The sequence below is a fragment of the Megalobrama amblycephala genome, linkage group LG23 (genome assembly GCF_018812025.1).
Source record: "Megalobrama amblycephala isolate DHTTF-2021 linkage group LG23, ASM1881202v1, whole genome shotgun sequence".
In the NCBI taxonomy this organism is placed as follows: Eukaryota; Metazoa; Chordata; class Actinopteri; order Cypriniformes; family Xenocyprididae; genus Megalobrama; species Megalobrama amblycephala.
This window is the reverse complement of record NC_063066.1, coordinates 8,316,277-8,339,062: the sequence shown is the minus strand read 5'-3', so window position 1 is coordinate 8,339,062 and position 22,786 is coordinate 8,316,277. Positions and strand designations below refer to the sequence as shown.

The 22,786-nt window shown below is 35.9% G+C and overlaps 2 protein-coding genes and 1 long non-coding RNA gene across 4 annotated transcripts; 1 reads left to right on the top strand and 2 right to left on the bottom strand.

Moving 5' to 3' along the window:
* Positions 1-234: 234 nt before the first annotated feature.
* On the bottom strand, positions 235-7,028 carry cnot7 (CCR4-NOT transcription complex, subunit 7). Of its 2 annotated transcripts, XM_048177101.1 has the most exons (7): positions 6,844-7,028; positions 5,493-5,702; positions 2,768-2,961; positions 2,424-2,585; positions 2,109-2,253; positions 1,593-1,703; positions 235-1,516 (listed from the first exon to the last, which is right to left on the bottom strand). In XM_048177101.1, exons 2-7 carry the CDS (start codon positions 5,607-5,609, stop codon positions 1,385-1,387), a joined length of 861 nt encoding a protein of 286 aa, XP_048033058.1. In that variant the 5' UTR covers positions 5,610-5,702; positions 6,844-7,028; the 3' UTR covers positions 235-1,384. The 2 variants fall into 2 exon arrangements, with proteins under 2 accessions (XP_048033058.1, XP_048033059.1); XM_048177102.1 differs by lacking the exons at positions 5,493-5,702; positions 6,844-7,028 and having other exon boundaries at positions 2,424-2,644; positions 2,768-2,909.
* Positions 6,339-8,632, top strand: LOC125259466. The gene is made up of 2 exons (XR_007182819.1): positions 6,339-6,687; positions 8,318-8,632. It is a non-coding gene; the product is annotated as an uncharacterized LOC125259466 (long non-coding RNA).
* On the bottom strand, positions 7,401-22,181 carry mtmr7a (myotubularin related protein 7a). The gene is made up of 14 exons (XM_048177098.1): positions 17,588-22,181; positions 16,716-16,838; positions 16,408-16,570; positions 15,298-15,455; positions 15,085-15,213; positions 12,674-12,808; positions 12,467-12,599; positions 11,311-11,420; positions 11,103-11,228; positions 9,516-9,565; positions 9,225-9,425; positions 9,000-9,122; positions 8,657-8,783; positions 7,401-8,506 (listed from the first exon to the last, which is right to left on the bottom strand). Exons 1-14 carry the CDS (start codon positions 17,609-17,611, stop codon positions 8,159-8,161), a joined length of 1,950 nt encoding a protein of 649 aa, XP_048033055.1. The 5' UTR covers positions 17,612-22,181; the 3' UTR covers positions 7,401-8,158.
* Between the last annotated feature and the right edge of the window lie 605 nt (positions 22,182-22,786).

Below are 22,786 nucleotides of genomic sequence, written 5' to 3'. Positions count from 1 at the left end.
CCAACATACTTTGGGTTCATTTTACACAAGCAATACAGTAATTCTCAAACAATAGTTGAGTTAAATAAAATTACCCAGCATTTAACATTTAACCCAATCGCTGGGTTTGTCCATTTTCAACCCAACTTGGGTTGTTTTGAACCCAGTATTTTTAACGTGTGTTAACTGTCCTTTAAGAACAACGTAATCAAACCTTAATACAGCATACGTCTGAACAGACTTCAGTTAGAAATGTTAGAAAAATCTGGCTTTTATTTTCCAAAAGCTCTAAAAACAGTCACTCTATATTGCATAATACCAACGTGGATACTGTACACATCAAGATGATAGACAAACGGGAGGAGGGAGGTTAAGAGCTACCAAAATTATTCACCAAATCAGACATTCAAAAGAAAAAAAAAAAGCTGTGTTCATGCGATTCACGCGATTCACATGTCTATAAAAGCTCAGATTAGTTAACACAGCATTTATTCCAATATCTTTCAGTACATGCAGCAGATCTAGGCAACACAGAATTGTAAAGTAATACAATCCAAAAAAAAAAAAAAAGAGAAAGGAAAATCAGGAGAAAAACCCAAACAGCACAAAATGTGCACCATTCAAAAAACCAGCACTACAAGTAAAACTAATTCCACTGATACCGAGTACTTGAGTTGGTTAAGATTTCCTTTAAGAGTCATTATTTCTTAAATGAATAAAAGGCTTTGAACTTTTTGCTACTAAAATACTACAAAACCTTTACATTTCTTTTAAAAATGAAAAAGGAAAGACAATTTTGATGCAGAAGTATGAGGTGACCTCAGTTCACTTAAATAGTGGCAGTTACATCATCACTCTTAATTTACTTGTGTGGTAAAATCTGTGCTAACCCAACATAAAGAGTAAAATCAGTGCGAGTCTTCGCTTTACAATTAAGTGCCTGTATTTACCTGTGTGTCTGTGAGATCCTCCATCTGTCTAAAGCTACTGCGAAGTGTGAGAAATCAGTACTCCTGTAATCAGGGAACGACAGTTCACGTAGGTGACTGGTGTACTCGCTAAATTAGACAATGAACTACGCAACAGTACACGAGAAGAAAAGAATGCAATAAATTAACGATAAAAAAGAACATAAAAAGTAGCTTAATATTAAGGCTGAGCTGTGGGGGGGAAAAAACTAAAACACCAAATGGTTCCTCTTCTTTAACCATAAAGATGAACATTGTGTGAAAAGATTTAACCCAGAGAAGGCAACAAACGGAAGAAGTTTTTTTTTTCTCTGTTGGATGGGAGCTTTAAAGTGCAAATTACTATGAAATCTCTCATGGAAAACAAAACAAGAACAACTAAAAACCCATGTTTTGAGCCCTGTATATGAGGTTCTTTATGGTGAGGGATTCTTGTGTCATGACTGCTGCTTGTTGGCCTCCTCCTCGTAGGCATTTCCGGTGCCGTTCTGGACATAGGATGAGCCTGAACCCAGTCCATACAAGTGACCGCAATACTTGGCATCATCGATGTGATCCTCAAAAAACATCTGCAAAGACAATGATGTTACAGTCAGTACAAATGCTGGATTCGGTTTCATATTTTGTGTGTAGATGAAGGCCCACCTCTCTCATCTTGAAGAAAGCCATTCCTGTGAGGAGTGAGTCAGACCCTGCCTGATGCTGAGGACCAATTCTCTCCAGCTCAAGCTGCTCTGCCACCTCCTGCAGACCGCCCTGCGCATCACATGATGGAAATCAGACACAGATTCCTTCTATTCGCACGCACTGCTACAAATGAAAGTATCCCGTGGTATACTTCAAGGCAAATGCTACAGTGATGACTCAAAATCATGAAATAAGACATCTGCAATGGCTATATACGCATTCACCCCCAGTTTTCAGGTTTTATTGTTTTACAATAACATTGAACCACAGAAAATTTGATTTGGCTTTATGTATTGATCAACAAAAACATGTCAAAGTCAAAAAATAATGTTGGACACACACACAAAGAAGAAAAACAAACAAAAAATGAAAACAGATTCAATGCTGTAAAACACGTCCACGGTCATGAATACTTTGTAGCCACCGTATTTCTAATGGCAGCATCCTCGTGCAAATTTCCAAACGCTAAAATACCTTCAAGTTCTTACAGCTCTTCATGAGGTATTTCACATCATAAATGATGGGAAAAAATAAACGAAGGATCTCGAAGAAGTCAACCTCTTCCTCTGGCAATTTCGAGTTGGACAAAATTTTAATCAGGTACCCAAAGTCATAGCCACTGTTTGGAAGAGACACAACAATTAGCTTGAAAATAAAGGAAGTTTAGTTCATGAAGATTTAGACACACTTTTGGACATTACTGCACATTTGAAGCTTTTTTTTTTGTGGCTTGAATCTCCACTGAAACACTGTATTGATTTCAGTATGTGAATATTACTGTAAGATTACCTATGGAATGAGAGCCACTTGACCCCCTCACAAAGCACCACACCTGAGGTCATAAGCAGCTCAGCAAAGTACAGTGTCTCAATACCCTCCTCCTCATGCTTCTTAAACTGGATACCTGACGAAGTGAGCAGCTCAATGGAATCCTGTGCATACATGTCTTCCCTGCAAAAGACAGTATGTCCAGCTTTCATAAAGAATCACACTGATGGCTATGGTTACACCTGAAGATGAGAAAAGTCATCTTGTTATGTCTTCAACATGCACATAAAACAAGGATCATGGATTGATGCTTTGTTGTTAAAAATGAGTGCCATTCCTCTTTAACTACAAAGTGCAATGCTTACGTGAGGTTAAATTTGAAGTTGAACTGCCATGTTGACGTTCCTGGTGGGTATTTGCCCTCTTCGTTCATAAATGTAAGGCCAAGCTGGATGATCTTCAACAAGTCAACATTACACCGCAACAGCTGGTACTGGTAATCTGCATTGCTTCTAAATTCTCCGATTGGTCTTGCAACGACACCTGGAAACTCTGTGTCCTACAAATGCAACAAAATGCATTATGAGTATTATGGTTACTTGTATATTTATAGTACGTGATCAAAACAACAACAAAAAAAGGCCAGAAAATATGACAGACTAAAAATCTTTATATATATATATATATATATATATATATATATATATATATATATATATATATATATATATTTTTTTTTTTTTTTTTTTTTTTTTTTTACATTTTATTACTTCGTTTTTTTTTAAGTTTAAGGTCAAAGTTTAAATTTTTCACCTAATATCTATATTTTATTTTACTTCAACTTTTTTCAATTACCAAAAATAGTTTTAATTTTTGTTAATAATAACAACCCTGGAATGGTCAGATCGGATTTCAAATTAATTTTAGGGATGCACGATATATACATATCACCACATATCGGTATCGGACAATAAATAATGGATTATTTCCTTCAGCTGAGACACTTCAGATGTGAAACTGTCCACCATGATGGTTCTGAATTGCTTGAAATATGATTGAAATCACTTCTAAAAGGAAAATACAGTCAAGGGCAACGTACAATGCAAGTCTGTCATATAGGCTACATAATATTAAAATGAGAACATAAAAATTTGGATTTAGATTTATCAGCCAATATATCCGTTATCTGATAAGAATTATCAGTTATCGTTATCGGCCAAAATGTTCATATCAGTGCATCCCTAATTAATTTATTTTTGTATCATTTATGATGCAATGTGACTAATGTTATTCATAAAGAGCAGCTTTATCTGAATTCAGTCATGTTGCTCATGTAATTCATTGTGTATTTAATAATCAAAGAATTAACGAGCGAATTTGTTGTCTGATGTGCCTCATGAGTTAAAATGTGAGTTAATTTTTGCAACACCGAAAAAAGGTAATCTAAAAATTATAACTTCTAAAATAACTGGTTTTGTTCAAGTCAAAAATATTACCTAATATTGCTGAATCAACCTATACCAAGAAAATAGATTTTTATTGGTTTAATCAAGTAAAAAACTATGAAAGCTTTTTTTCGCCACTGAAAAAAATAAAATAAAAAAAGGTAATTGTGAGATATCACTTTGCAAGAAAAAAGTCTTTATTTTAAAAGCTTCTTTAAAAAAAAGTCTTTATCATAAAAACTATTTATCTCACAATTATCACTTTTTTTCTCACAATTGTGAGACATAAACACAATTGCTAGAAAAAAAAGTCAGGATTGCGAGTTTACATCAGTGTTAATTTCGTTGATTAATAATTTGTGTCATAATTTTCATGTCAACGACATTTTTTCAAAGATGAAAATGAGACGACTAAATAAAAATGTGTTTTGAATGACAAAGTATGACTAAAATCTACTCTAATTTTTTCTATTTAATTCATAGTAAACTACTGAATCTTCTGTCACAGGAAGGAAAGACTAAGAACAGTATTTGACACATTATTCCATATATTTTACAGATATAAGTGTTATTATAGTTAACTAAACCTAAAACCATAAAACAATCTTCATTACTTGAAATAAACATTAACTGAAACAAAATAAATATTTAAAAAAATGTAAACTTATTTTATTTCATCTAGTTTCCAAGCTTTAGCTTAACCTGATGTACTAAAATAACTAAAACAGAAATAAAAAACTATATAGACATTTAAAAGCAAAAACTAAAAGACATTAACAAAAAAATTACTAAAACTTTTAACTAAAATTACAATGAAAGCAGAAAAACTAAAAATCAAATCTAATCAAAATTTTAAACAAAAACTATAATTGTACCTCAATGATAAGTGTGTCAATCCCTGACAAGTACTGAAATTAGCTCTTTTGTGTGTTTTTGCACTTTAACGGTCAAAAACCGTCCGCTTTGGCAAGTAAAGTACAGTTGGTTATCTTAAGTGAACAAACAGTTTAGAGAGTATATCAGCTGTATATCAGTGGATCTGTGTATTGTTAGAGAAATGCATATTTAATGCATTACAATTGAAGATTTAGTCTGTAAATCTACTGTAGATTTAGTCAACTAAAATCTTATGATATTTAGTCAACTAAAACTAGACTAAAAAAATTTCCTATGACTAAAATTAAATGACATTTTAGTCAAAAGACTAAAACTAAATCAAAATTTGCTGTCAAAATTAAAATTGGTTTACATCTTGCAATTCTGACTTATAACTAGTAATTGTGAGAGACAGAATTGTGAGATAAAAAGTCACAATTATCTTTTAAATGTTTTATTTATTGCATGGCGGAAACAAGCTTCTATAAAAAAAACAGCTCTTTAAAGTAACAATTGCAGGTTGCCACTTTACAGTGCATCCTCTCTTTCCACAATGACAGGAACTCTCGTATGTCTCTTGCCATGAGGCTGACACTCAAGTCATTACTATGGAAACTGATGTAGACATACCGGATATTAACTGCACTGTCTCAACATATGGATCTAATTTCATAACTTGCAAACTGACAGGGTAGACAGTCAGTCCTAGATCACATCTGAAAAATGAAACTGTATTGATTTGAATACAACATTAATGCTTCAAACTCACCATTGCAACATAGCTGAATTTTCGAGTCACCTGTCGGATCCTCTTCATTTCCTCCTCGAGGTTGCTGGCCCAAACCTCACATATTTTTTGGCTATGATCCACAGTGGCTGCGGGCATAGTGTCACTCTCAGGTGCACGGCATCAAAACCAAAAAAACACTCCCCAGGGGATATTCTCATGAAATTATAGTCGCTTGTTCCCTCTTTTTACCTGGAAGAGAGAGAAAAAAATAAAATAAAATCACACTACAATCAGGACAATTTATATCAAATCACTTTATTGTCACTACACTATAAACAAGAAGGCAATGGACAAAATAAGCAATATGCAGCTACACACAGTATAGACATAGGGTAACTTGAGTCAATTAAAATGTGCTATTGAAAACAAATGTGCAAAAAAAAAAAAAAAAACTTATTTTCTAGCATTTGAACTATGTTAAATGCCAAATATATACAACATCACCATACAAAGCTCTCCTGTCCAATTAAAAATGAGCATGTTGTAATCAAAGCATGACCATAATGTTCCCTTTACTTGTACCTAATTGTATTTTCTTCTTCAGGTCTGTCTATATTTTCAAATTTATGTCCACTGTACATGTCTACGGATTGGGGATAATTCTTCTGACATGCCCTGGCTGGTAAATCATTAGTCATGTGTTTACTGACTTCAAACTAGATGTTAGATGAGTGTATCCTTATCATCCCCACCAGTATTATGAGGAAAATAAACAGAGAGAGACTTTATGCAATACTTCATATGCTTCATTTTAGAATCTACTAAGTACACATGACTACTCATCTACTATTCTTGCATAATGACAACACTGAAAGGATAATGATTCAGACATACTCATATAACGCACAAAAAAAACTGTTGTAATGTGACTAAACATTACAACAAGTGCCAGATGAGTCAAAACGGTCGCAAGCTAACAGGAGCAGTATTCACTTCAATATGCTAACAAAAAAGTAGGAAGATTGGTCGTGTGCCAGAAAATGCTTTTTGTACATACACGTACATTAAAGTGCCTTTATAACTAATTTTCCGTTGCTTTATATGTCCTTAAGCTATTAAATCAGTTGTTGTTGTTAAGTTGACAGGTTAGCAGCACCAGCTAGCACAACATCTGCTAAACAGCTAAACAACCCCGCAAACGTCCTGAAGTCATGTCTACAGTCAGCTTTTGGAGGTTTGTGTTAATAATCTTCTTGTAAGATGTGAATGATGCTGTTTGCTGTCGGGGTGAGTGTTTATTTGTATGTGGCTAGCATGTTAGCTATTAGCCTAACCACAAAAGTTTGTCCTGTTATTATGATCAAAGTTCACTTTTTCTGTCAGGACTTACCTTTCCTCAAACAAGGTAGTTACACTTAAAGCGTATACTGCTTCAGTAATACACAATCACCTTGTTTAGAAAGGACTGGGACCTTGCTATTTACTTTTATATAGTTTTATTGGGCTAACACCGATATCAACAGCCAGCTGCCACCTCTGAAACTACATCACAGCGCTTCAGCGTGACGTCACGACATGACGACGCGTGACCTTTGAACTCCTTGTGGGGTTTTTTGACATTTATAAATGAACATTTTCAAAGAAATACCTTAAAAAAAAAAAAAAAAAAATTTGAATTCTTTAAAGAACTATAAAAAAATCAATTGCTTGTAAGAATCTTCAATGGTGAGATACTTAATAGCCCATTTCAGAATTTCATGTTTTGCATCTTGTTTCTTGTAAATGTAGTTTTCTTGCACTAATATATATATATATATATATATATATAAAACCACATTTATGTAGTTTTCTTGCACTATATCTATATATATATTATATATGTGTGTGAATAAATGTGAATTGTGTAATGTGTATATATAAATGTGAATAAATCACAATCATCTGTTGTTTTGAGACCACTGAATTAAAAATAAATTATTGTAATGTTGCCTTTATTTTTGTTTACACACCTTATGACAAAGGGAGAGGTTAAAACATGAAAATAGGTGAGCAAATTTGCAGTATGGATCTAAACTGAACAAAATCTAAATTGCATTATTTTTCTAAATTACCAAAAGCATGATGCAAATATCATAGCATGTAACAAGAAGTATTTATACTTTTTGCTTCATTTAATACAACATACCTTATTTGGTCTGGTTTCTTTTGGTTCTTTCAGTTTCTGTGAATTTGTTTTCATACAACTGCCAGGCCCAGTTTAAAGTGTACAACATTATGCACAAAAACCGTGGTTTTATAAGTATGCTATGCAAACGATCCAAGGACTGACCGGATCCCCTTAAGAATGGGTAAATGTTACTTCTAAAGCACATTTAAAGATGTAAATATCATAACAAACAGAAGTTTCATGTATGTATTCAAGTCATTGCATAAAGTGCAAAAATTAAGATGAGATCATTTATTGCACACAGGTGTTTAATGTTTTGAAAGAGTGCATGCTAGAGAGAAATTATAAATATATATTAGAATAAAACATCACTCTTTACATCGTACACCCGTAATACACATTCATATAGAAAGACATGCTTCTGTAGTGCCATATGCATGAGACACACGTCCACATTGTCCAATATCTTTGCATAATTTGAAATACCCACTCTCTTATCTTGATCACATACAGTAGATGCTATAGCTTTCTCATTTGCTCATGCTCTGTTGAGGCCAGTCTCATCCGAGTCAGGATCCTTCACACTGTCCTCGCTTGGCAAGGACTCTTCACCAGAAGAATGGGAGCTGAAATCTGCCACTCCTGACTCCTGGTCACTATTGTCAGCATCAGGGCATTTTTGTTTGTCTCCAAACAGGCTTTCTTTCTCTCCTTGCTGTGAGGAGAAAACATTGGGAGCAGCACCTATCAAGCCACCAATGTAATCCTGAGGAGTATTGACCAGGCTTGCATCTAAAGGGAACGACCAAAGCGTCTGTTTGCTGTCCAACACACCCTTCTGCATGTAAAGTGTTTTTGCTCGCTCCTTATCCAGAACAGCCAGTTTCTGCAAGGGGAAAATGTTTGATCACTAAAGTTAAAATGGCACACATTTGTAGAATATGCATATTAAGTAAACAACATGGTCTTTGAGCAATTTTATTGTAATTCAAAATAAAATTATAAAAACTAATTAGGCAATTATCTGCTGTTCTACCTGTTCATAGAGAGCCAGTTCTTCCTCAAGTTGCTGTGTTTCCTCTTTTACAGCCATCAGACAATCCAGCTCAGACTGACGTGGGTGCAACTCACGATCAAATCGATTATACAAGCTTCTCCAGTATCTAAAAACAGAAAAGACAAACCTGTAATAGCTGTATTTTTAACCATTTCTACTGTGTCAACTTTTATAAATGGATAAATGCTTAGGACAAAAGAGAAAAACTGTGCAGGAGAAAGGGAATCAAAGAAAGAGAAAATATGTATTGTCAGGTCAAAGCTAATATAGGCCTACAGTATACAGGGAAAGAACAAAAAAAAAACTGTTAACATTGACATACTTGAAGCAGAAGGGGGCAGTACTGGGCCTTAGAAGTCCCTGATCTGGTTTGAACAGAGGGTTCATGAAGTCCATCTTGTTCTCCCATAAATGAGGCCATATGGAATGAGTTTTCTCTTTGATGCTACAGAAAAAACAACATGCAGAGAATTGTAACATCTGAAATACCCCAAATATTGACAACAAAATGTTTGTTCATTCATGTCTTTAAACACAGGACAATTACCACAGATCTTTCCTCTCCTTCTGGCTGTTACAAATGAAGTTGCCATAGTGACAGGAGTAAATGTGGTTGTGGATGCTGATTAGAAACTTCTCATTGTACTCAAAAGAACAGGGAAACTGATCCATAAGCTGCCATACACATTCCAGGAACTGGTCCATAACAGGGGACACTTCCTTGGCTTCTCCATCTAGATGGCCGCATCTGAAATGCCATTAAGTAAATTACATTTAGATTGAGCAATTTCATCTAGTACATCAGAAAACCTGTGCAAATTTTAAAATGAGGGCTAACCTGTGTGAAAACTTGTGTCCAAATGAAACCCAGTCTTTCTCAATCAGCACCTACACATCAAAGTAAACATTAAATTGATCAGAAGTGACAGTAAACACTTATGTTACAAAAGATTTCAAATAAAAGCTGTTCTTTTGACCTTTCTATATATTGAAGAATATTGAGCCATATTAAGTTTCCACAAAAATATTAAGCAGCACAACTGTTTTCAACAGTAATAATAAGAAATGTTTCTTGAGCGTTAAATCAGCATATTAGGGTACATTTACACGACAACTAAAAACTGAAAAGTTTTTTCTTTGTACAATGACAATGTTAACAAAAACTCACATGGATCTGCGAAAACGGCTAAAAACGCTGTATTATGCATGCCAGACAAGTAGTTGGTGATGTCACTTTGTAAAGAAAGACTATGCACCTGTGCACTCGCACCAAAAACGCATGCTTATCCACCTTATTTTTACAGTTTTTATTTCCCTATAGCGGCTAATAAATCAGAAGACATTCACAGAAAACACATTAGCTTCGCATTGAAAAATAAGGTGGACAGACTAAACACGTAATACGCAGATATTTTCAGAGATTCGTGGTTTTGCAGTTTACACGGAAATGAAAATAGTATCGTTTTCAAAAACGTGCACTTTGAAACCTACTTTCAGGCCACCAAAACACCGTTGCTGTGTAAATTAATGGCCAAAACACATAAAAAGTTTTCCGTTTTTAGTTGAAAATGGTGTCGTGTAAACAGCCCCTTAGAATGAAGGATCATGTGACACTGAAGACTGGAGTAATGGTGTTGAAAATTCATGCCATGACAGAAATAAATTACATTTTTAATATATATATATATATATTAAATCGAAAACAGTTATTCTAATTTTTAAGTAATTTTTTTACTGTATTTTTGATTCGGCCTTAGTGAGCATAAGAGACTTCTTTCAAAAACTTAAAGAAATCTTGTAGTAGTAGTGTACTTGAGAACAGTTTAAAGGTAAAATGTCAATTTCCGATGTTAAAATACTTCTTTATATCCTGGTTTCATAGGCAGAGACAACTAGAAGTTATTTGTAAGCTGACTTCCTTTTAAAAGTGCAAGAACTGTGGCGCTAACACAACATTGATCTATTTGTTTGAACTACCTTGTTTAGCTGATCAATAAAAGGCAGAGGAACTGCATGTGAAACCTGTTTGAAAACATGCAATATTTTTGCTATTCCATTTGAAGATGCACTTCATCTTTGAAAATGGGTCATTCTATGCATCTGCACAGACCTACTGCTAGTGTATCAGGAAATGAGATGGTATTCCCAGACAGACTTAATCTGTGCTAGAAAGTATGATGTTTCTTTTGATGTTGACCCCTTATGAGGGTAAATTTCTAAGAAGTAAGAGATGATTCTCTAAACTGAGCTCTGCTATTGAATGAATCCTCTCCAGCAGAGATCCAGCCAATCCGAGTCAATCCGTATGATTAAATGAGTAAGACTCAAGGGCAGCCTGTCAGTTATGCATCTTCTTACACTGTGAACTCAGTGACTTGAATGAAAAAGTTGATAAACCACTATAATGTAGCATGCTGCTGTTTACCATGAGTCCCTTGAGGGTCCTGTAGTAGGGGTCCAAAAGCACACTGGCCACAGAGCAAACCTGAGCCGTCCTATCCCAGCCATCAGAGCAATGAACCAGGACACTGACCCCTTCCTCTGCCACGGCCTGTGTGCGTGTTCGTGAGAACATGAAATCAGTACCGGAGCGCTCACACACGGGCTGAAGAACTCTCAAAGAGATTTTTTACCTTAGATATGAAGATTCCAGCCTCCATGATCGATTTGATGTGTCTCAACCAGTCTGAATTTTCAAGCCCCAAGAGAAATTCTCTCATGGAGGGAGAACGAAGTGCAGAAACTAAAAAAGCCACCATGACAACAGACATTTTGAGAAGATCCAGACAATGCATGGTAAATTTTATATACAATCCTGAAAAAAACAATGATGAAAACCAGGAGCTTTACTGAGAATTTACAGTAGGGAACTGATATGAGGAATATTTTTGGATATCCGTAGTTTAGACTCTTCTTTAAAGTGCTCAATATTTATTTTGGCTTTGCAAAGAAAGCCAGTGACTAACAAAAGTGTCCTCTTTATTTATGTTACTTAAAATACGCACTACTGATAAACTGGCTTGATGACAGTTCTGCCTTATAGCTCATTAGTTATTATGACAACCAAATAAATTTGTATTTCTATAAGTGGCATTGATTCTTTTTCTCCAAACCAACATAAACATTCCCTGTGAGCAGTGTAAGCTTTGATATGTCAACAGTTGATGTGATAAGAGTATTTAAGGGTTGGTGACGTCCCATGAGAATGCACCAGATGAGAGCTCAAGCCAATATACTGACAAACCTGCTCACTCTTGGTGGCAGAGACCAAACTACACTAAGTTTATTTCAAGGAAACTGCCATTCTAGGAAAAATAAAGCATGCTGTAATGAGATCTTAAACAGTCTCTGTTGGAAGCCTATAAGATTATTCGACCAGATGACTCCCTAGTGTTTTCTGGGTCAAAATGCTATCACACCCAGTACCGCTATTATTTCTTCAACACTGGAAGATATCATTCTCACGCCCTGCTTTTCTCAATAAAGGGAAAAAGGGTCCCCAATCGTCAAGTCAACAAAACAAAAATAGGCGAGGAATAAAAGCCAGATGGATTCAAAGCACCCCTACTACACTATCTGCTTTGCCAAGAAACTCTCCTGTGGTACAATCTACGGCTTCATTGCAGAACATCTTTATTATAGATGATAAAACGCTTAAGATCTCCAATAAAATTGAAGGGGAGCTGTTATATGCTTGTTCAAGCTGGTCTAACAGAAGGATCTTTGGATCTGGCACACTGGTTAATATGGTGCAAGTCATTTTCTCACTTAATAAGATGGAGACAATACCCTCTATGAGATTCTGCTGACTGTTCCTCATCACGTGGATGTTTTCAATGCCGATGAACTGGAATTTAATGTTGCAGTAGTTGTCCTCATTTTCGTAGCCTTTGCCCGCAGCTCGGTTTGCCATTGCGTTTAGCTGGAAATACATGTGATTCTCAGACACTGCATCTTTCATGTGTAATTCTGATATCCGGTCCATCGTATACTGACCTTGGGTCTGGTGTCCACAACATACATGAATCTGCTGCCAGGATTAGACTTCATGATGGCCTGCAGCATTTGCTCGTCCTCCAGGCAGCGAGCGCTGAAGCCAGAAAGAGGCTGACTGCTGCGACATATTGTGGCCTAAATAAAAGACATCATATGAGTTGGTGTTTGCTTATGTTGGTATTTTTTTAAAGGGGCGACAGTGATGGTCCTTGCTCATTGCAAGATAAGACATGACTGAAAAAACACTGAAAACTACTTGTTCTTCAAATTTGTGTAGGACAAGATCCAGTGGTATAGTGTTTAGTGTGAAAATGGCTTAAATGAACCAATAAAAATAGTAAAGAATAAATACACACATGTATATGAATACATATTTAAATTTAATTTAAAAATAAAAAAAATATATGTTTTATAGACTTCCATAAGCTATAATAAATTATTCTCAATCTAGTGAAAATGCAACTATCGTCCGACCTTAAAGTAATTCCCAGTCTGATTCTTTCATGCTCAATATATAAATTTAGCTTGAAAAACTACATTTAAGGTAACCCAGGCTCAAAAAAAAAGAAAGAAAAAAAAGCCAAAATATATTAATTTCATTATTAAAGTGTATAAAAACATACATTTTAATTTGAATAATTAAAAAAAAAAATCAAAATTATATTTTCAATCTTTAAATGTAACTATCTTACAGCCTCAGAGTAATTCCCAGTCTGATTATTTCATGCTCGATAAAATAAATTTAGTTTGAATAAAAAAAAAAAAAAAAAAAAAAAGAGGAAAGTGGACCCAGGCTAAAAACAAAAATGTATATAATTTAATTTAATTATTAAAGGTCCCGTTCTTCGTGATCCCATGTTTCAAACTTTAGTTAGTGTGTAATGTTGTTGTTAGAGTATAAATAAGATCTGTAAAATTTTAAAGCTCAAAGTTCAATGCCAAGCGAGATATTTTATTTAACAGAAGTCGCCTACATCGAATGGCCAGTTTGGACTACATCCCTCTACTTCCTTCTTTAATGACGTCACTAAAACCGTTTTTTGACTAACCTCCACCCACAGGAATACACAAGAGTTGCGTTTGTAGAGTGTGTTTGTCGCCATGTCGTCGAAACGCTGTTATTTTCATCCCGCAGTCCAATCACCGGGTCTGATTCCGGCTCAAAATGATAGGGTAAAATTAATGTTTACAATAACACTGAGCGCGTGCATCTCCACGTTACGGTAAGATGCGTGACCTTTCCGGGCAAGGTTTGCTAAACTGCTGTCGAATCACAACACAGGAACCGCTGGCACAATCAGAACTCGTTACGTATTTCTGAAGGAGGGACTTCATAGAACAAGGAAGTCATCAGCCCGTTTTTATGACAGTGGAAACAGCGGTATACAGATAAGTAAATTATGTGAAAAATACTGTTTTTTTACACGCGAAACATGAACACATGTTATATTGCACACTATAAACACAATCAAAGCTTCAAAAAAACCACGAAAAATGGGACCTTTAAAATGTATAAAAACATACATTTTAATTTTAATAACTTTAAAATCAAAATTATATTTTAATACATTAAATGCAGCTATCGTACGGCCTAAGATTAATTCCCAGCCTGATCCTTTCACAAATGATGAATAAATTAAAAAACAGAAGATCACAATTTCCTCTCAGTGGAATGGGCATTTCATGAGAATTTGGCCCTGGTCTCACAAAACTATGAGCTTGCAATATTACATTTTTAGACACTGTTCTAATCATATTTTGGAGTTAACGAACCATGAATTGGGGGGATATTAAACTGTAACTGACCCCTTAGGGCCTCACCATTATGATCCTTATGAGGAGGTAACAAGCTTCTTCTCCATGTGGTTTGAATTCATGTGTCCAAAAGAAAACACAAAGACTCCAAGGGGAATATTTGACCTCAGTGAAATTGCATGTCTTCTAACAGAGTGCAGAACCCAAGAGGGTGCAGAGGGGGCTTGACCATGCTTTTAAATATCCATTATATTGTAATTCATCATGCAGGAATATGCTGCATGACACATTTAGTAACTTGACATGGTAAATGTACTACAGTTTAACGTTTAAATGACTGTGAGTTGCATTTGTTTTGTGGCAAGTTGGAAAGAAACTGAGCACTTTCTTTGCAAAGAAATCATATCAAGCTGGAGTTTAGTACTAAATCAAACTTTGGCTCTTCAGAAATTGAGTGTCTTTATTTATAAGAGCACTCAAGTCTGAAGAACACTATGTTCTTGAACCTTGAACTTGCATCCTCAATCTGATTACAAAGTATTTGGCAAGCAAGGACATATAAAAGGACAGGACAAAATTCTCCACAGCCTCATTAAAAGGGGCAGATGAATGCTAAGACTGCAGAGAGAATGTGCCAGATGTGGAGGCAGACTTACATGATTTTCCTTGCAGTAGTATGACAACGTGGGAAATCGACCTCTGCTACGAAACTTAGAGCTCCCTACGATGACAGGGAGGGTGACGGATTTAGGCACGAACAAGTCAGATGGGTAAGTATCACACACCTGTGTCACAAAAAGAAAAGTTATAAAAACATCTACATAATACACTGATTGTGTTTACATAGTGTTGATGGCTGATACACTAACTCTGTACTCTCGGTTGATGGGGGTGACATGCCATAGCTTATTTGGAAGTCCCATTCGACTGTACTCGGCCTTCAAATCTAAAAAGTCCCATGAGAGCTCCCTTTCAGCTTTGTCAGCATTAGGATTGAAGGAAAAACAATACAGCTCTTCATATTTTTCTGCAAGACAAGGGAAAAAAACATGAGAAAAATGTCCTGGTACACTGAAATATAGAAAAGTGTATTGAAGAACTATAAATAATTTGAACATTATATTAAACATACAAATGCTGATTTGTCTGCAATGATATTGCAATTACAAGTTGTGTCCAAAATGCACTTATAGTATACTATGCACTAAGTACTCAACCGTGTAATGCAGGGCTGGGCAACTCTGACCCTCGAGATCCATTTTCCGGCAGAGTTTAGCTCCAACCTTGTTCAAACTCACCTGCCTGTAGCTTTTTAGTAATCCTGAAGACATTGATTAGCTCATTCAGGTGTGTTTGAACAAGGTTGGAACTAAACTCTGCAAGAAAAATGGATCTCGAGAATTTCCTCTCTACCCTATCATTCTCCTACGCAGTTTACATTGAAGACACGTTGCTCACGTGAACAGCAGTGGCTAATACTGAGCCGGCGTTCAGATGAAAACACGGAAGCATCGCACTGCATTCACTACATAGGAGACTGACATGGAAGAGAAGAAATTGTTGAATAAAGTCGTTATTTTTGTTTTGTTTTTGTGCGCAAAAAGTATTCTCGTCACTTATTACTTTTTACGCTTTATTTCTTCTCTGGACCTTGAATGCGGTAATTTCATTGCTTTCTATGGGAGATAAAAAAAAATAAAAAAATAAAAACTCTTGGATTTCATCAAAAATATCTTAATTTTTGTTGTGAAGATGAACGAAAGTCTTGTGGGTTTGGAACAAAATGAAGGTAATTAATGACAATTGCATTTTTGGGTGAACTAACCATTTAAGTGCATCATCCGGGCCTTTGAAGTGTACTTTTTCTTTTTAGAATTTTCAGTGTGAACACAATAATCACACTGAATAGAATAGTGCACAAGCATGCAAATTGGGATGCATTTACAGTATATTCATAAAATGTATACTAGGAGACCCACCTGGCCTAGACAGACGTGAAAGTGAAATGTAAACATCATGGCAGTCGCTTTCTTGAGGAATAATAAACTGTATGACCTGAAAGTTCTTGCAGTGGATTAATAAAGGGTATCCACTCTGAGATGCTTTATGCTTTACAATATTACACACTAAACTGTGCAGAACCTGAGAAAAACAAACAAACCATATCAGTTACTGTACTTATAAGAAGATAAGAAAATTATTTTTTAGAGCACAGAAATACTTGACAATGATGCAACACCACAAACATCAATGGCAATAGAATACATCTGACATGGCAAGCACTCACCCACAGCTCATTTCTGTCCTCAGATCCTTTACCAACAAAGATAGTGTGTGTGGCTGTCAGGTAGAGCGTGCCCACTTGAGTTCTTCGAGACAAACTTCTGTCGACTAACCGGACATTTTCAACCTGCAAAATATAACTAAGTAAATTAGACCAGGGGTTTTCAATGCCACGTACCCCCATATATGATCACCCTCATGTGAGGAACCCCCATCCTAAAATTTAAAAGCATCTATCTTTTATGAACTACCAATTATTATAGATCTAAAAATCTATTTTTTTTCTACTCACTATAGTAATGTGCTGATAAATGTATTGTTTATTTGTTTACTTTTAATTAGTTTACTTTAATCTATTAAAAAATTAATACCTAACTAATAATTTTAATCACATTTTTATTAATTTATTTTAATCAAATTTATTTATTACTTTATTTTTTTATGTATTACTTATCTTATTTACTTATTTATCTTTTTTTCTCTCTCTCTTGTGGCCTCCTGGTCCAGTTTACACTATAAAGTACCATACCATAAACACATATTAGTGAACATCCCTCTGGCCTGAGGTGACACTGTATGTTTAAAATCATATGCAATCAACTGACACACAATAGCAATGTTCAAAATTCCCAATGTGAATATGGCTTTTCAGTCATTTTTTTTTAAATTATAACTGGGCAGATGTAGGCCTTTACTTTTTTCCTTGAACATTTATCTGACTGTGTTGAGTTAATTGATTCCAATGAATGAATCCTTTTCATTTACAAGTAATAAAACCTCAAATTACTAATGTTTACCATGTGGAAGCAATGCATGGAGATGTGAGGTACATGGCATATAGAGGGAATCATTGTATCATGGATGCTGGACATTTACCTTTGGCATTCTGATGTGCTCCATCTCTGACCACCACACCTCTGGCGCGTGCAGCTTATCAGGGTACAGAAATACTTCTCAATGTCATGCTGAACGAGTGTTATTGTGTTAATTTAAACACAATAACAGGCCTATTTAAAGTACTGTTAGAAACGCTGTTCTTCTTTAAATCCGGGTTGATAGGGATACATATGGCTCCTCCCGTCATCTGTAGTGATTCACCGTGAGGTCTCTGCGCTGCTGCGCGGACCGCTGCAGGGTCCTAAAGCCGAAGAGTTTGCTGCAGTAAGCACGATGCATTGTGATTTTAGAAGAAAAAATATCATTATCGGTATTGTTTATATCTTTACGCAAAAAATATAAGGGTATTCGTGTGAGTATACAGAGCTTGTATGCCGTTTTCTTTAAATTTTATGCAATTAGCCTATGTTTTATTCCAGTGAATGTTTGAAATCCAGGATACAAGAAATCTGAACATTTTCATTGTAGTTGGCCAGGAAGATACACCTTGACTTTACACGTAGTAATATAACTCCGTTAATTCTGCAAATTAATAAATAATTTATAAATATATATTACTTGTATTACTACGATAGTACTACTAAAATATTATACCTTCCGCTCATGCGCAGTGCCATGATGCCTATGTTTACATATGTTTTACATCTAACAAACGTAGCTTATGTTTATTTACGTATCTACCTACAGGAGATTGAATATTTACTAAATATATGCTCTTATTACATGTCAGGTTTCTTTTCAGATATGTCATAAAGACAAAAAAAAAGCAAGATCAAATAGGTAGTATGCAGGTTATAATAACATTGAACGTTCAGATTACGTTTTTGAAAGAGATTTTATGACAGTAAACTGTCATAAACGATGATTAATTGTATAAAAGAAAAGTGAATTGATAAACATGGCCCATATAGCCATACGGCCTTCTTGGCTTTCCCCCTAATGAATCTAAGTTTATTTTACCAGTTGATATTTCCTTTCCTAAACTCCTGTTCTGTTTTCACAGTTAATAATAGCTCAAATTAAGTTTACAGATAACCATCTTTCATTCTTAAAACCTCTCTCTCTCTAAAACCTACCTTCCCTGACTCTTTCCCCATCTCTACACAAAGTACATATTGACACTGTTGTGACGTCATGTCATGTGAATCTTTGAGTTAATCAGTGATCCTTTTAGACAGTTGATTGTGCAGTTTTGTTCAGTACACACAATATTAATGTTGAGGGGAAAATAATGTGCCAATTGACCATTTCAAGTCTAATCACCATATGTGATTTAGTTCAATACTGTTTAACTTTTTAGTATGAGGGTTGTTTGTCCATTCCATTAGATTACTCCAGAATGCAAATCAGTGTTACATTGCATTTAGCAGATCTCTTTTTCCATACAGTATCATAAGTTTACAATATCATCTAAACTTACAGTGATCAGTTTCACCAAATGGTAGATTTTATACTGTAGCCTCCCATTTTTCCTGTTCAAGCTTGCAGAATCTGAGTAGATCTACTATGTATTATAATGTATTTTGCCTGAAAGCATATATGTAGTGTTTCTCTCATTCGCTCACTCTCTAGATACGCCTCTGATCACACCCATGTTCCAGAGTTTAGCAGTACTACAATGAACTCAATAATTATCACCCTTCTCAACCAATAGTACACTGGATCGTATTTTATATGAAATGGTAAGGGCAGGCCCTCAGGGCTCACGGCCATAAAGGTAATAAAGCAGGATTGTGACCTCAGTAATGGCCCAGTTCATGTATCTAAAGACTGATCCATCAGCCTTCAGAACATTATTCATATCATTACCTGACATGCAAAAATCAACTAATGTATTCAAAGTCTAAAAAAAAAACTTGTGGCCTAATAACTGTAATTTTAAAAAAGGAATTTCTCTGCATGGTTGGCCCAGAAAACTGACTAAACTAGAGATATCTTGGGGCAGTTTCTCACAGGAGCAATGTGCTTAAGAGGATTATGAAAATCGAGCACTTTTTAATAAAGAAAGCATTAAGCAGATACACACAGGTGATCATTTCAGCCTTCACATTGGCATTCAATATAAACAAGATTATGGGCATTACAGAAGATAACTGGGTCAGTATGCCACTATTCAGCATGTAAGTTAATATTAATTTTCCTTCCTTTTGCACATACTGCATGTTATGATACCAGATGAAGCTTTTTAGCATTAAAAATAAAGCTTTTATTGTCTTACCTCCAACAAACTTCTTAGGAAATGCAGTCATAGGATACCAGTCATAGGATACCAGTTTTCCATGTCAATAATCACTGTAACAGATCAAACCTGTCTAGATATTCAACTTTAGCAAAATCAGAACAAGATCATTCAAGTCTAGACTTATAATCTAGCAACTAAGTTTAAGTGGAGTAAAAGATCATTAATGGTCTCATTCCTTCAATCAGGCTGAACATTTTAAAGATTCACTTTGTCCTTTAATGTAGGATGGTTAACAGGTAACTGAACTCTAAGGACTCTGCCAGTGCCCACCGTTGGTGCGTCATCAAAACAAAAGCAAGCACAAAATGATGTTCATTGCATAAAAGATATTTGTTCTCATAGATAAAGAGGGAGAGAGGGCAGTTCATCTTCGTAACAGCTGCATGTGTTTTGCAACAATGACACTGCATGAAACTAAAGTTGATTGCACAGCAGTTTTTTTTTGGTTTGCATCAATATATACTTATCTGCAGACATTAGCATAGTACTGTCCTATGGTCTTCCCACTAATAATTGACTTGAACATTTCCTGGTGACAGCTCTGTTAAGTGGTGTGGAGAGTCCCTATGACAAACAGTGCTGTATTGCGGTGTTGACATTAGAACCAATATTTTTGCATTAGACGAATCAACTATGGTCATGTGCGTGACATTATTTGTGTCGGCCTGTCTTGAGAAGCAGAGGAAAACCTATTCGGAAAACCCTTCACTCATTTTGGGAAAAGTTGGTGGTATGACGTGAAATGAACAGTTCAACAGGTTTCTTCCCATTTCTCAAAGGATCTTGTCTTCTTTTGTTCTCTATGCTGTGTAGGACTACAGTATATTGGCAGAATACAGTTGCTCTTTGGACTTGATTTTATGCCCGAAAAAGGCTTTTGGGTTTCAGACCAAAAGTGAGAGATGTTCACCAACGCCCATACTCTGGTTTTTATGCAATTTAGAGGCTGTAAATGTGAAATTACATTATTTATACACATCTCATGATGTTTCAAAAGTTCTTTCAGCAAGAAGTTGCATCAGGCTTTTGGTGTAATTTCTTTTGATTCATGTCAGGTCTGTCTTTACCTGATGGCTGTGCCAGCATTGGCAAATGCTGTAAACCACATTCCCTAAATGTCTTTAAAGCAGTCTCTTCTTCTGTTTCCCTGGACAGTGGATGAATGTTTTCAGTGGTGGCTCTTACTTACCCATCCATTCAGGGTGGCATTTGCTTTCACTGTGGTGTTCAGATAAATAAAGGAGACAGAATGGACACAGCCTTACAACTGATGATGAACTGATGGAGAAGAACATCTCAGTCTGACACATGCTAGAGCAGAGTGACTGGAGACTCATTGTACCAAACAGTTACACCAGATGCTTTCACGAATTCTAAATAGAAAGTAGATTGGGTAGATGCCATGCTGCATAAATGATGGAATTCAATATTGTAAATTTACCAGTGGAGTGGTATGCAAAATACTTAATTGTCAGGTTAATTCTTCAGTCTTGACCTTTAGTATTATTGAGTGAGCACATCCATACCCCCTTTTAAGTGTATAATCTATACTCACTAGCCACTCTATTAGGTATACCTGTTCAACTGCTGGTTAACACAAATATCTAATCAGCATATCACATGGCAGCAACTCAGTGAATTTAGGCATGTAGACATGGTTAAGATATTCTGCTGAGGTTCAAACTGAGCATCATAATGGGGAAAAGGTGATTTGAGTGACTTTGAATGTGCAAAATGGTTACTGTATGGAGTGCATGATTGTTGATGCCAGAGGTCAGAGAAGAATGGCCAGACTGGTTCGAGTTGATACAAAGGCAACAGTAACTCAAACAACCTCTCGTTACAACCGAGGTCTGCAGAAGAGCTTCTCTGAATGCACAATACGTCCAACCTTGAAGCAGATTGACTACAGCAGCAAAAGACCAACAGGGAACTGTTTGCAACGGCTCACCAAAATTGGACAATTGAAGATTGGAAAAACGTTGTCTGGTCTGATGAGTCTCGATTTCTGCTGTGGCATTCAGATGGTAGGGTCAGAATTTGGTTTGAACCACATAAAAGCATGGATCCATCCTACCTTGCATCAACAGTTCAGGCTGCTGGTGGTGTAATGGTGTGGGGCAGGGGTTCCCAAACACATTTCCATGTCTCCTTAATCAAACACACCTGATTCAGATCATCAGCTTATTAGTCGAGACTCCAAGATCTGAAATGGGTGTGTCAGACAAAGGAGACATGCAAAATGTGCAGTGCTGGGGAGGCTCCAGGAATGTGTTTGGGAATCCCTGGTGTGGGGAGTATTTTCTTGGCACACTTTGGGCCTCTTAGTAACAATAAAGCATCATTATACGCCATAGCCTACCCGAGTATGTTGCTGCCATGTCCATCCCTTTATGACCACAGTGTACCCATCATCTGATGCCTACTTCCAGCAGGATAATACACCATGTCACAAAGCTCAAATCATCTCAAACTGGTTTACTGAACATGACAATGAGTTCACTATACTCAAATGGACTCCACAGTCACCAGATCTCAATAGAGCACCTTTGGGATGTGGTGGAACAGGAGATTCACATTATAGACATGCAGCCGACAAATCTGTAGCAACTGCGTGATGCTATCATGTCACTATGGACCAAAATCTCTGAAGCATGTATCCAGCACCTTGTTCTGAAGGCTTGTTTAGAAACAATGGAAAAGCAGCACAGTGGAAAGTAAAAATGTGTTCTATGTAAATGGCTTGTTAGTCGGTTTAGATGCCATATTGAACAAACGCAGATAAAAAATGAGGCTGTGAGTGACAGATTTAAAGTCTGTGGCATGTGCTAAAGCTCCTAGCTGTTCCCAGCTGAAACAAAATCATCATTCATCAGCAGAACAATCTTCATGTTGTTAAACAGCAGTACAATCCATTGAATGCACTGTTCTTCTAT

What these genes read in the sequence shown, in the direction of transcription:
- cnot7 (XM_048177101.1), bottom strand. Translation starts at nt 5,609, where the DNA reads ATGCCCGCAGCCACTGTGGATCATAGCCAAAAAATATGTGAGGTTTGG. An exon ending in AAGTGGCTCTCATTCCATAG is followed by an intron (nt 2,254 to 2,423) that starts GTAATCTTACAG and finishes TCTTCCAAACAG; the next exon opens with TGGCTATGACTTTGGGTACC. An exon ending in AGAGCTGTAAGAACTTGAAG is followed by an intron (nt 1,704 to 2,108) that starts GTATTTTAGCGT and finishes TGTGATGCGCAG; the next exon opens with GGCGGTCTGCAGGAGGTGGC.
- mtmr7a (XM_048177098.1), bottom strand. Translation starts at nt 17,611, where the DNA reads ATGGAGCACATCAGAATGCCAAAG. An exon ending in TTGTGGACACCAGACCCAAG is followed by an intron (nt 12,600 to 12,673) that starts GTCAGTATACGA and finishes ATGTATTTCCAG; the next exon opens with CTAAACGCAATGGCAAACCG. An exon ending in GGACCCTCAAGGGACTCATG is followed by an intron (nt 9,566 to 11,102) that starts GTAAACAGCAGC and finishes TTTGATGTGTAG; the next exon opens with GTGCTGATTGAGAAAGACTG.